The sequence below is a fragment of the Candoia aspera genome, chromosome 2, assembly GCF_035149785.1.
Source record: "Candoia aspera isolate rCanAsp1 chromosome 2, rCanAsp1.hap2, whole genome shotgun sequence".
In the NCBI taxonomy this organism is placed as follows: domain Eukaryota; kingdom Metazoa; phylum Chordata; class Lepidosauria; order Squamata; family Boidae; genus Candoia; species Candoia aspera.
This window is the reverse complement of record NC_086154.1, coordinates 159,682,409-159,696,473: the sequence shown is the minus strand read 5'-3', so window position 1 is coordinate 159,696,473 and position 14,065 is coordinate 159,682,409. Positions and strand designations below refer to the sequence as shown.

The following is a 14,065-nucleotide window of genomic DNA, read 5'->3' as shown; positions in this document are numbered from 1 at the left end:
CTCCACTGCCAGCTTCCATCAACCAAAGTCAATGGGGAAGCCAGCAGGAAGTTGCAAATCAGTCATGTGACATTGCACTTAATGACCATGCATGATTCGCTTAATGACCACAACTAGAACTGCCAGAACCGCTGTCATAAGTCAGCATGGTCACATGATTTTTTGCTTTACAACTGCATTGCTTAACAACGGAGTTCCCAGTACCAATTATGGTCATTAACTGAGGACTACCTGTACTTCTCTTCCATTCATACACACACACACACATTACTATTAAGTGTAAAAAGGTGAAATTATAAATATATTTTAAAAATTCATACAATTCTTCAATCAGGAGATGGAGAGTACACATGGAAGCATAAAACTGACCAAGTGGAGAGGATCTATCTGAATCCCAGATAAAAGAAGCAAGAAATAGAAGTTTTTATGTTCTTTGCAAAAACTTTTTAATAAAAATTTTTTTTTTTAAAAAGATTGGGCTGAAAATAACAGAATGCAATTTGTTGATGCACTCTGAATATGAGTCACTGTGATATAGCTGCAAAAAATATAAATGCACTTTCAGGTTGCATCAATTGAAGTGTAATTTCCAATTCATGGAAGGTAATATTTCCAGTTTATTCTGCACTGGTCAGACCCCACTTCAAGTACTCTGTCCAATTCTGGCATGTTTTAACAAGAATTCAAGAAATTAGGACAATTCAGATTAGGCAAAGGTAAGGGCAAAAAGGATGATCAGGGACTATGTTAGAGCTGGGTATGTTTTGTCTTCAAAAAGATGACTGTATGTGGATATGATTGTACTCTTGACATATTTGAATATATGTCTTATAGAACGGTGTTACACAAAAGAACAAGTCTTATTTTCTGATTCAGGGTTAAAAAGTACATAGCATTTTTTTTCATACTTTTACTCTGGTAATTTTTTGGTTGGATTATTGCAGTGTGCTTTACATGGGACTGCCTCTGAAAATGGTCTGGAAACTTCAAAACAGAGCAGCTAGGCTGCTCACTGTGATTGGCTAATTTGAACAGTTTTTCGCCATCTACCCTGGCTGCTGTTTGATTTTTAGACCAATTCAAAATGCTGGTTTTGACCTTTAAAGCCCTATATGGCTTAGAACCAGGATACCTGAAAGAGCACCTTTTCCTGTAAGCCCTTACCTGGACCTTAAGATCATCTAATTAGGCCCTCTAACAAGGGGAGAGCTTGTTATGGAATCCCCTCTCCTGGGAGGCTTGACTGGTCCCCACACTAAAATCATTTCAGCACCAGGCTTTTTAACTGGATATTGTATTTTAATTCATATTGTTTTAGACTTTGAATGACCACCTTGCAGCTGACTAGTTTATATGATTATTACATATTTTACTGTTTATGCTTTTATTCAAATTGCATTTTTTAAGTGTGATTTATGGTAAACTGCACAGAGAGCTTTGGCTATTGGGCAGTTTAAATAAATAAATAATTGTGAAGCTGTCAATGATTAGACTAATCTGAAATTTCAAATATACAATTGGTTACAAATCCTTTACGTCTTTTTTAGGAGCCAATGGCTTAGCTAATCCACGAGACTTCCTTGTGCCAGTTGCCTGGTATGAAGACGGCCAAATAGCTGAGGATTACACAGTGATCAGCAAATACCAAGGGAAACTCTTTGAGGCAAAACAGGTTAGACATTAGAGAATTAAGAATTTCATTAAAAATTAGCTTTGAGGGGTTGGGATATTAACCTAGTGCACAACTAGGCCTTTCTTCTTTTAAAACAAGTGAACGTACATTCAAAGCATTCTTCGCTTGAAACAAAGCCAAATGCTTCTGTGATAGAACAATGAGATTCATTTCTTTGGGTGGGGGACTAAAAAATATCAAAAATACTCATTTTCTGCTTTAGGTGATAAGAAAAATATAAGCCCCCCATTTATTCAGGGAAAATTAGGTGCTTGTTTTTGTAAAATTAAACATAATTACTGTAACAGTTAAGAGCAAGGATTCAGGTGAGATGCAGGTCAAATTTAAAGCAGAATCTGTGACTATGCAGAAAGAGCTAGTATAGCTGGAAGTAGCATCAATGATGAAAGAGGAAAGTCATTCAAAGAAACAAATCAGAGTGGCTAAAAAGAGGATTTTACATCTATTTCAGAACATTGTAAAGCTGAGATTTTTGGCAAGAATAAGCTGCTCTAGCACGTATACTTTGAGGATATAGTTGACATGATTACCTTTATATCAGCACAAACACATACATATATAGCAGGAGGAGGTATAACAGGGGCAGAAATGAAGTTTTGTGACTGTAGAGATAACTACTTGAAGATCTATAAGACACTTGTTATTCTCCTTCATGGTCTGTTAGCATCATACATACAGTATGGTTAATTAGCAAGATTATCTGTTAGAAGCAGATTAGACTTTTGTGATAGTACCAAAATGGTACTGCACAGCCAAAGAAGACATCAATCTTAGCATTAACTGATGCGTTGAGAAGTTCTTCTTATACATTAAAAATAAAAGGAAGAAAAAAGAAACAGTGTATCAGCTTTTCAGTAAAAATGGCAAAAGAATAACAATCTAACAAGGAAAAGGCACCATAACTCCCCTTTTCACTCAGGCTTCTCTAAGGAAACATGTTCCATTCTTTGAAGGAACAGGATTGCAGTTCAGGTGTCACAGGAAGGTAGTAGAGTAGTGAGTATGACTGACCTTGTATAGGATACTGAGGGAACTTGCTGATCAGCTTAGTGAAACTCCATAAATTATCTTTGAAAAATCCTGAAGACTTTACCAGAAATGTGAGTAAAGACTCTTGTCTTTACAAGAGTCTTTTGTTCCAACAAACTAGTTCCAACAAACCTGATGCATAAAATGACTGCACTATCTGAAGAAAAAAATACATAAAATGAAGAAGCAATACAAAATAAAAAAGGAGGGGAGGGAACACAAATTGCAGCAAAAATTGTCAAAAAGTCTCCCATTACTGAATGATTCACAGAGACTGAGAGAATACTACCCCATCCTACACAGAGGAGACATTTTGTTAGAATTATTCTTTAGCTCACTGAAACTCCTTTTTGGAATAATCTAGATTGCTGGCTAGCATCGTATTTCATGTAACATTACGTAATCTCATCTAGATTACTGGCTAGCATCTTATCTCATGTAATGCTGGAGTTTTGATTTTAAGAGAGTAAAATTGAGTGTAGTCAAATGACTATCTTGGACTTTAAGTCATATTTCAATACATTCAAGTAATAAATGGGATCCCATGGCAAGAGAAGCCAATAGGGAAAAAGTGCTCAAAAATTCCTAAAAAGGATATTTAAGGGATCAACAATATTAATGAAGAATAGAGAGCCAGTTTGGTCTAGTGGTTAAGGCTCCAGACTAGAAACCAGAAGACCGTGAGTTCTACCTTAGGCACGAAAGCTGGCTGGGTGACCTTGGGCCAGTCACTCTCTCTCAGCTCATGACATCAGGCTCGGGCAACAAGCCGGTCAGTCAATTCCTGTCACAACCCAGGATCTAATTGATCCTCAAGAAGAGGACCCTGCACCTGCAGGAAAAATGCTAGGAAGAAAAAAAATACTAATGAAGAATAAAGGAAAAACAACTGCGGAAGAATCTGTTTGCATAAAATGCTTAGTGAGGATTTAATAACAAAAAAGCATACATACAGAAAATGGAAAGAGGCCCAGGTCACAAGGAAAACAGACTACTACAAAACAGTAGAGCTGGTGTCAAGAACATGAAAGCTCAGAATGAACTGAACTTTATGGAAAGATTCTAATAACAAATTCTTCTCTGGATATGTCCAAAGCCAATGAAAATAATCAGTTGCTCAATGAAGAGAGGAAAATATTAACAGGCGTAAACACTGAGCTACTGAATTCCTGCTTTGATTTAGCCTTCTGAAGCAAAAAAGGACATGTCCACCCAGGAAATTATGAAGAGCAGGATGAAGGGGGAGAACTGAAGCTTGGCAGCACTAGAAGGATGGTTGGGGAATACCTCTCAGAGCAGTATGACAGCAGAACCAATTATTCCAGAGATGGGTTCCCTTTCGTTGGGTGCGTTCAAGTCTAGGCGGCTATCTGCCTGAGATGCTTTAATATGGACTCCTGCACTGAAAAGGGACCTCCATGGTTCTAGTCAGTCACGTATGTGAGATAGCCAGTGATATACATTGAAATAAATAAATAAGGAAATAATCTTTTCCTACTCGTAAATTCTATTGACTCTGTGCTGATTATCTTTATATCATCATCATCATCATCATCTTTATAATCTATTATATTTATTATCATCTAAATGCTCTGATTATTATCTTCAGGCAGGGTGCTCTGCTTTCCCTTAATATTCCCTTTTCTTTTCAGCAGACACCCAACATCTGAAGGCTGCTGAGCATACTCATTCTTTACTTAACTGATGGTGGACCTTGTCTTATGAATTTGTTTGTGCTTCAGGATCTGATACTTCTGTAGTTCTCAGTGATCCACCAAACAGGCTGAAAATGTCCTGTTTCCACTACCCCTTCTTTAGCTCTAGTTTCATCAAAACTCAACTATTGGAGCGGGGGAGGGTTTGGAAGGGGGAATGGACAACTGTTTCCTTCTCAACTTTCTTGTATCAAAAATATTGTAGAACGAGGATGTGTGCATGGAAATATAGAAAGCGCTTAATGTGCCTATGTATCATAAAAGAAATAGAAGACAAAAATGAAAAATTGTTGAGTCATTGACAGTTGGGCGGCATGCAAGTTTAATAAATTATATTATTAAGATTATTAAAATTCATGTCTTTAAAGATCAGAAAATACAAATAGAACTAAATGGTAACCCCGTATCTCCTAACAAGGCTGTCACTGGTTGATCTGCCTTATTGTGCGAGAGGTTTCCACATCCTGCTTAAGATCCTACAGTACTTATGATTATTTAGGCAGAAGCTGTGGAAGCATGGGAGTCGGTGCAACGACTTCCTGGTTTTCCAGTTTGCTTCTGCTGCTCAGTTACCAGTGTCTGAGGAGAACAACTAGCAGACGGTGCTTTTAAGGGAAGTGGGAACGTTCCACTCCCAAGGTGACGGTTCCTCTGCTGTCCTGGAAAAAAGAGACATGGGGAAAATACTGGTGTTGCTGCTATATTTCATTAAAGTTGTATTGTAATAGTAATTTACATGATTCATTTATGCTTTATCTATGTTGTTAGCTGTTGGGCTCTCCCAAGAAAAAGTAGAATTTTTTTCTTAAATGTGGTTTTGGATATCAGATACTTTCCATGTCTTAAGATAGCTGTGTTGTTTAATCTTACAGAACTGCTCTCCCTTCAATGTTGTGGCTTGGCATGGGAATTACACACCATACAAGTACAATCTCAGCAATTTCATGGTCATAAATTCCGTGGCTTTTGATCACGCGGTAAGTTCTTGTTAGGTCTCAACTCTGATCTTAGAGTACTTTGGTTAGTTCTTTTTAATGAAGCAGAACAGACTCTAGACTTTGGGAAGCCTTAAAGAAATTACAAACTTCTGCTTTGTAGTTTACACTGAAATCAAAGAGATTTATAGTTACAACTCTGAATTTGCCTTAAAAATAGTTGATTTTTAGTTAGCGCTGTTGTTTTAATAACTGTCTCTCTCCCCCACCCCACTTTTTTTTTTTAGGACCCTTCCATCTTTACTGTCTTAACTGCAAAATCAACATGTCCCGGAGTAGCCATTGCTGATTTTGTTATATTTCCACCTCGCTGGTCAGTGGCCACCAATACTTTCCGCCCACCTTATTATCACAGTACGTGTGTCATTTTTGCTGTGTGATTTCATGTATCTGCAAGATACAGAAGACATGTTTAACAGAATTTACGGGCCAGATGTCTGACAGCCCCCTGAAAAGGGCTGCAAATTAAGTGAATGAGAAGTATCTCCTGCAATTCTTGGAAATACATACTAAAGAGAATGGAGGGAAGGAATAGCCTGCTATTTATTTATTCTGAAAAATAACACTGAGGGGGACTTTGGACAGTTCTGGCTCTGTTTCACTAAATGCTAAATATCAAATTTGTAGAGTAGTTTAGATGTTTCAAACTCATGCCAGACTTGGGCTACTGCAATTTAACTGATCAAATTTCAATAAATTTAAGTCAAGCTGATGCATTACTTTTTTTAAAAAATTCCACAGGAAATTGTATGAGTGAGTTTATGGGCTTGATCAAAGGGACTTATGAGGCAAAGGAACTAGGATTTCTACCAGGAGGAGCCACTCTGCACAGCATGATGATACCCCATGGACCAGATGCTGAATGTTTTGAGAAGGCCAGCACAAGCAAGCAGGAGCCTGAGAGAATTGCAGAGGGAACTATGGTAAGTGGTCAGAAAATCTAAGAATTTTCACATTAATGTGGAAGGTGCTTACACTGGAAGTGAGAGCTTTTACTTTTCTCAGAAAAGGGTTTTTAAAAGAAAACTTACAATCTTGTGACTAACTGGGGGAAAATATAGATAATGGCAGCGTGTATACAACCCTGAAGAGAAGAACTGTGAGCATGAATGGAGACACAGCTCTAGTAATGCCTCTCCACCACTACTCATTGAGTTCAAACAAGGAGATTTACCTACACTCCTTTTGTGGTGAGTAGAGGGTGATCCTTCCCTGTAATTGCCTTAGTTTTTTGAATCTTGCTGAGCTGAGGAGACCAAAGGTTTGCTGTCTTTCAAAAGACCCTAAATACATCATTGTAAACAGGGTTTTAATTGTTGATTTTACTATTTCCGGCTTTAACTCTTGATTTTATGTAAACCACTGCTTTTACTGCAAAATACTAAGACACCCTAGTAATCAACTTCATTAAAGAAAATTTTTCCCGTTACGATTTCAAGCTCTGTTACAAAACTACAAGTCTCTGCAATTCTCATATGAATGCTTATTGTCCAGTGAGCTCATGGACTAGTCTGTTTCACTGCACAATAACATTTCCTGCTAAACTTGTTTTAGTTAGGATTTGTTCATAAACCATCTGGATTTGATCAGCCCCGTGCAATATGGACAACACTGAATAGAATCCGCACGGGCCATGGTAGATGTGCTGATGTCCTTTATAAGTGGGGCAAAATAACATCACCGAATTGTGACTGTGGAGCTGAAAAACAAACTATCCAACATATAGTGACAGAGTGCCAAAACAAAACCTGTAACTGAGATTTTGCCGATTTCCTGGCTGTGACAAATGAAGCAAAAAATTATATTTGTAATCTAGACATACGTCTATAATTTTATACTCTATATTTTATATCTTGTATTTTATCTCCTGTTTTTATTCTATTGAACTGCGATGTGAATGTGCCATATGATAATAATGCTCATAAACTAAATTTTTGACAATCAGTTCAATAATTCCTAGTTTTTCTAATGTTTCATTTCATATTAGAATCCAAGTTCTCTGCAAAATTACATAAAATATAACAAGCCAGATGAGAAGCTGAAATGAACCCCAACATATGATAAAAGCAGAATAGCAATAACATCACTCAAATCAGTTAAAACAGTGTATAAGTAATAGTCAAAGCAGTATCTTTGTTCATTTCATACAAACCAGATACTGATCTACTCTGTGTCTTATGTGTCTTTCCAACAGGCCTTCATGTTTGAATCTTCCCTTAGCTTGGCTGTGACCAAATGGGGGCTGACTACCAGCTTAGATAAGAATTACTACAAGTGTTGGGAAGCACTGAAGATTAATTTTAATGACAAACATAAATGAAGATACCAGAAGCATCCACATCCAGGGTCTTCTTTCCCAAGTAGTTCAAGAAAATTATGGGAACAATATCTCAGTCCACCTTATATGAGCATCTGAAAAGATGAATGTCTAGCAACTAAAAAAAAAATTAAAACCACTGTGAACTGTTCATGTAAAACTGTCCATTATAAAACTGGGAATATCTGTTAAGCCTCCCATCATATTATACCCAATACCCCCCCCAAAAGGAGGGGGAACAAAAAAAACCCGAACTGAAAACAAGAAACCTTAAGTTTGATTTAATATAGACGCACATAGTTGAAGTTCTTTTATGAGGTGATTTCTCAAATATAGAATATATCATTGAGCTCAAGAATGGGAAATTGCCATTTAGGCAGGGTTGCATAATCTCTGTGGGTTTGAGGGAAATTTATATATTTCTTCATCTTCAGTTTAATTTTTCACAATATATAGCAGACATTTCTTCTGCCTATCTCCCTTGCAAAAGAAAATCAGAAAAATAGCTGTAATTTATGTTTCATCAGTAAAAAAATGCTGTTAACACTCAAGGTTAATTCTCGGGGCTACTAATTCACTTTGTCTGTAGGAAGAAGCAAACAGTATGGGAAGGAAGAAGGGTGAAGGGGGAGTAAAAAAGAGAAACGGCATCTTTTGGGTTCTTCTTGGAAACATGGAGCAAAGAAAAAGCAAATAGAAATTTGGAGAAAAAGGTGCTATGACCCAAAGTTGCAGAAAGATGGATTTGAAAGGATCAGGCAAGAAAAAGGGAGAAAGGCAGAGTCTGAAAGGCAGACACAGACATGGCAGAGAGAAGTGCAGTGGGGGGATGTGGAAGGAAGAGACATCAGTAACATACGATGCAGTCCATCTAACCTGGAACTCTGTATCAATTCAAGGTCAGCATATATTCTGTAGGTTTCTATTAAGCTTGAGCTAGAATTCTGCTTTTCACAATTGCCTGGTGAACACATAACCTGTTAGAAAGACCACGCCAAAATAGGAATTGAATAACTCTTCTTTATTACCCAAAATAATTTGTGATTTGTTTACTGGAATACCATTTTTCTATTTTATTTTTACTTTAAACATATCTGAAGGAGCCTTTTTTGTTGTCCTTAGCATCATTTGCTAATTTTAACTGGTTCTGACTTTTAGCTTTCCTGACAGCATCTACAAATCTAGGCCACCTGTATGTACTCTTAATTACTTGCTCCTTTTCATACCTCCTGTACAAGTCTTTTTTATTCTTTCCAGTCCACTAGAATTTGGGAAAAAGATTAGTTAAAGGGGATTACAACTTTCCCTGTCAAAAGGATAACTCCAAAACAGAATAGGGTCAAGTGTAGGGTGGGGGATGAGGGGAGAAGCAGGTAAAGATCAAGTTTGAAAATGGGCTAGATCAAGACAGGGAGTGCAGAGAAAAACATTCCCAAAAAAGTTTCCGCAGTGCATTCCAGCACTGGACAGTTAACTAGAACTGATGCTGTGAGAAGCAACTTTGATATTGGGTGGGAACATCATCTGAGCTGATGGAGACCTAAATGGTTGGACTGGAGATTATTAAAATATGCTCCAAGTGACAACCAGGGGTGGCTAATGAAGATTCCCCTCCCAGAATGCGAGAATGAGGTGATCTCTCTAATCCTGTGAGGGATTGCAAGTGCAACTCTTCCAGAGTTGAGGGGTTGACTTTCTGACTGTCAACAGGGAAGAGCTAAGTAGGCTAGAATAGTTTGTTGTTTAGGGAATAGCAGGGATTAGTGTTGAATGTTGATATGTTTGTGGCTTATTGTGGGGTGTATATGAAGCCAGAATACAGGAAAACAGACAGAAACAAAAGAATAGAAATTGTGTCAATTCATGTTTTTTAAAAAGGTTATATATACACAGACCAAACTGTCTTAAATAGTAGCATGCTTGTCCTACAAATTGAAGTGGTGTTTATTAGGGCTGTACATTGCTTCGGGCTGAAAGGAAAAACACACTCTTCATAGCACATGGGAATGTGAATATAGCCCTTGTCAGAATTCCTTAAAACAAATACATGTTTTCCAGGAACTGCACAGCAGCTGTGAAGGGCAGCCGCATAGTCACAGGAAAAGGCATGACTGCTTTAATGAGTTGCAGGTAGATGCCACATTCATGTCTCCAAAGCACCTTTATGCCTCTGAATCTGAAGCACTGCACAGTTGTATTATTTTTACTCAAAATATTCAGCACAGTACAGCATTTCTGTAAGAATTCCTTCACATAATCTGAACCAAGTTAGAGAAAGTTCAGAACAAGTTAAAAAATAGAAGCAGCTCTATCAGACAGAAATGTAAAGGTGCAGTAACAATGGAAAAATATTGTTTTTTTCAATCATTACTATGAAGAGTAATATTGGTAGGACCTTTTGTGAGAAAAGAATTTCTTTATCAGATGCTTGAAACAAACCAAAAAATTATGCTGGGAACAGTTCAAGGTGAAAATAACTACATCCTATTGAAATAAGAGATGAGAGGAACATTATGCTCAGAATTTTTAAATAGTTAAAATTAATTTTCTACAAATTATTCATATGAATATGGAAGATCAATAACATGATGGCTGAATTTCAATGTCATAATTACAGGCCATTATGGGAACTTGTGAGGGGAAATAGAAATAGTTCGCCTTATTTTTAAAAAATTAAAAATTGTTAGCGATTAACCAAACAGGATTTATTATAAAGTAACACTCTTGACATGAAAATAAACCATAATTTAATTAATAAGGTTTATTTGGAAAGTAAACTTACAGAGAGATAATAAAGTTTCTTCAGCAAGATTGTCACACACAGTTGTCAAAAGACTTAATAGGAGGTACGGAATGTTTCCTCATATCTGCCTTCTTTTTTGAGCTTTTCTTTATACTCCTGCATAGAAATAGAAATAAAAAACTCCCAAGGATTAAAGAAATTCTGAAACAGAAACACTCTTCCAAGAACTGAGCAAAATAAGACTGCAATCCTTACTAGGGAGAAAATCCAACTAATAGCGCTAATTTCTGAGTAGGCTTTTTGTTTATTGAAATACTTCTATATTGCTCTTCTGTTTAACACCACAAGGCAGTTTAAAATAACCCCAGTGCTAAACATACGTTGGAATAAACTAAATGCAGACACTTTAAGTTATGATGTTTTGACATTTTTCTTAGTTTTTAATATTTACTTTTACATTGTCCAACTGCCTGCAGAACAATAAATAAGCATAATGACAAATAATATCTTTGAAAAAATCTGATAAATTTTTTTGATATAAAATATAAGATTTGATAAAAATCTGACATCGGTAAATAAAACTAACAAACATTGGAAATCATGTCACTGATCAAGACTATTTTAAACTCATATTTAACTCACTCAACAATTCATTTTATCAATAAGGTTTTACTTAAGCAAATTAAACCAACATGCTGTATAGCATATGGCTGCTTTAAGTAGCCCTGATTTCATGGTAAGACTGACAACTCCTCTAGAAAATAAATGAATCAGAAATCTGGAAAACTGTAAGGACTAAAGAAATAAAAATAGCTACCAATTGTTAAAACTCCAAACAGACATAAAAATAGTTAACAGCAATTATATTTACACTATATTCTATGAGGTTTGTTTTTCACAGGAGAAACAACAAAAGACCTTTCATTGGTTGGTTGCCTACAACTGAAAACACAAGCTTCCAGGTCTCTGGGTTTCAGAACATAAGCCTAATGGCTTTTTCAATTAAATTTAGTGAGATTTATTTCCAAGTAATTAGAAAAAGAATGGCCTTTTCCATGTTTAGCTCACTGTATAGATCAGGGTTTCTCAACCAAGGTTCCACGAGAGGTCACTAAGGGTTCCCTGGGAGATCACGATTTATTTAAAACATTATTTCAAATTTGGGCAACTTCACATTGAAGAGATTAAGTTTCATTCTTTTAGTTTAAGAACACTGCATATTAGAGCCAGTTTGGTCTAGTGGTTAAGATGCTGGGCTAGAAACCAGGAGCCTGGGAGTTCTAGTCCCACCTTGGTCATGAAAGCCAGCTGAGTGACCTTGGGCCACTCTCCCTCAGCCCAACTCACCTCACCGGGTTGCTGTTGTGGGGAAAAGAGGAGGTGGAAGGAGTATTAGGTATGTTCGCTGCCTTGAGTTATAAAATACATAAATAAATAATAAAGGTGGGATAAAAATTAATTAAATATATACAGGCCTACACATGAAACAAATATTATAATTTTGTAACTACTGGCCTATATTTGGGCCTGAATGTGCAGGGGTTCCCTGAGGCCTGAAAAAATATTTCAAGGGTTCGTCCAGGGTCAAAAAGTTGAGAAAGTCTGGTATAGATGAACTATGATTTCATGAATCAGAGGTAGTGCTGACCCAGGACTTTTCTCAAACACAGTGGGTTCCAAGGTCAGTGAAGAGTCTGAATTCAGCTCTGAATTCAGAAATGAACTGTACCAATCATCAGAGGCAGGTGGATTTCAAAATGCCTCCACAGTTCAGCCCAATGAGATAAGCATCCTCTCCTACAGATATTTCCAAGCACAGAATTTCATAGAAAGGTAGCTATTTGTCCATCTCTTGGAAGAAAGATAATACACAAACGTAACAGTAAAGGGGATAAACTGCATATGCTTCACATTATTCTCTAGGCTTTAGGAACACTTGAAGCATTTACAGGCAGGAAGCCACTTCTACCAGCAAAACCAACTAGATACACTCAGGCAAGCTAACGATATATACTTTCAAACTTACCCTACTTCTTGTCAAGACATACCACCAGAAAACAAAGGGTCCTGCTCCCCAGAGGAGACTCAGTAGGGAACTTTTGGGGGTAAAGCGGAAACTAGGATAGACATTGTGCCTTCTGGCATAATCCCAACGAATTACAGCAGGGTCTTCCTAAATGAAAGAATGAAAAATCGGCCAGTTACGCAATGCAAGAAACCAACTACGGGAGGAAGCAAAAAGAGCTCACTTAACGCTTTCACTCGTGTCATGACTTTTTCTGCACCACGCACTATATGGAAAGGCACAAAATGGGCGTCCCCTCGACCCCAAAGCTGGCCTTACGCTGGTGGCGCGTATCGGTCAGCGTCCGCCTGACCTGACCGACTGCCAGGCAAGCGGAATGCACGCTCCGACCCCACGGCACCCATAATGCCCCCGCTTTCTGGGAGAAAGCCGCGGCCGGCGCGCCTGCTCGGTCCCGGCCACGACTCACGATGAGCTCTGTCCGTCGAGGGTCATTGAGCCGCAGCAAGAATTCGCGCTTGATGCGGGCGCGGAGGGCGAGCCGCTCGGCTTCCGCGCGGCGCTTCTCGAGGCTCCAGCGGTATTCGTTGGGGTCCAGCTGCGGCGGCAACCTCGCTAGAGGCGCCGGTCGGTACTGGGACGCGGAGCGGGAGACAGAGGACACGACCATGGTCGAGGGAAAAACACAGGCTTAACCTCCCCTTGCACGCATGCGCACGCACGGCGCCTTGCGTCCGTCCGCGCCACAGAGGTAAGCGGATACAGAGAGATACGTACCTATTCAGAGAAACGAGTATAAAACCGCGAATCCCGTTTCTGTATAGCTACACTACTAGTAACTGGGAGAGAGGAGTGTTTTTCAACGTTGGCAGCTTTTAAGATGTGTGGCCTTTAACTCCCAGAATGCTGGAGTTGAAGTCCCCACATCTTAAAACTGCCAAGGTTGACAACGACTGTATTAGATACTCTTGAGAACCTTATTTTAGATCTATAACCTTTCATTACAATAAAAAAAAAACCATGCAAGAACAAGGCACGCTACCAAGAGTGCTGCCTTCCTGGCCAGTTACAGCAAACTCTGGTCATATAGGACTAGAAGGGCCCCAAATTCCAGGGAACTTATGTTGTTATTCATTCTAAATATTCAGGGCAAGGGGAGGCAGATAGTCTGAAGCTGTACAGATGTCAGAGATGCTTAAATAATCCAGGTGTTGAGTTTGGAATTGCAGTAGCAGGTCAGAAGGGAAGAGGCAAAATGAGTAGTGATGGGGTGGGCTACAGTCAAAAGGCCTGGGAATTTGAAGCAATCTTAGGGTTCTTAGATGGGGGCAACAAGATCGGTGTCAAACATTGTCTCCACAACCTAACAGGTAAGTCACTGTGATCTTATGTACCAGGTTGGCAAATAATGATGCTAGTGCTCATTATTTTCAAGGAACCTGGCTTTGCAACCTTGCATTCCTGTGATGCTCTCTGTTGCTGTGCTGTTGCTGTCCCATCACATGGTGGTGTTGCTCTTCTTTAGGGTCATGGCCAGTAGAAGTTTC

General features: G+C 38.4%; 2 protein-coding genes across 4 annotated transcripts in view; one reads left to right on the top strand and one right to left on the bottom strand.

The window, feature by feature from the left end:
* Nucleotides 1–7,968, top strand: part of HGD (homogentisate 1,2-dioxygenase) — a 39,373-nt gene extending 31,405 nt beyond the window's left edge. For both annotated transcript variants that reach the window (XM_063294604.1, XM_063294602.1), the window contains 5 exons: nt 1,548–1,672; nt 5,310–5,414; nt 5,660–5,786; nt 6,174–6,355; nt 7,627–7,968. In XM_063294604.1, coding sequence (XP_063150674.1) covers nt 1,548–1,672; nt 5,310–5,414; nt 5,660–5,786; nt 6,174–6,355; nt 7,627–7,752 — 665 coding nt within the window. In that variant the 3' untranslated portion in view covers nt 7,753–7,968. The remainder of the gene's footprint in view (nt 1–1,547; nt 1,673–5,309; nt 5,415–5,659; nt 5,787–6,173; nt 6,356–7,626) is intronic.
* Nucleotides 4,741–13,235, bottom strand: NDUFB4 (NADH:ubiquinone oxidoreductase subunit B4). 2 transcript variants are annotated; one of them, XR_010067282.1, is made up of 4 exons: nt 12,988–13,235; nt 12,519–12,665; nt 10,528–10,648; nt 4,741–5,091 (listed from the first exon to the last, which is right to left on the bottom strand). XR_010067282.1 is itself a non-coding variant. In XM_063294605.1 (3 exons), exons 1-3 carry the CDS (start codon nt 13,186–13,188, stop codon nt 10,586–10,588), a joined length of 411 nt encoding a protein of 136 aa, XP_063150675.1. In that variant the 5' UTR covers nt 13,189–13,235; the 3' UTR covers nt 10,496–10,585. The 2 variants fall into 2 exon arrangements, 1 of the variants encoding a protein (XP_063150675.1); XM_063294605.1 differs by lacking the exon at nt 4,741–5,091 and having other exon boundaries at nt 10,496–10,648.
* Nucleotides 13,236–14,065: the final 830 nt, after the last annotated feature.

What these genes read in the sequence shown, in the direction of transcription:
- NDUFB4 (XM_063294605.1), bottom strand. Translation starts at nt 13,188, where the DNA reads ATGGTCGTGTCCTCTGTCTCCCGCTCCGCGTCCCAGTACCGACCGGCG. An exon ending in CTCGACGGACAGAGCTCATC is followed by an intron (nt 12,666 to 12,987) that starts GTGAGTCGTGGC and finishes TCTTTCATTTAG; the next exon opens with GAAGACCCTGCTGTAATTCG. An exon ending in ATGTCTTGACAAGAAGTAGG is followed by an intron (nt 10,649 to 12,518) that starts GTAAGTTTGAAA and finishes ATTTCTATGCAG; the next exon opens with GAGTATAAAGAAAAGCTCAA.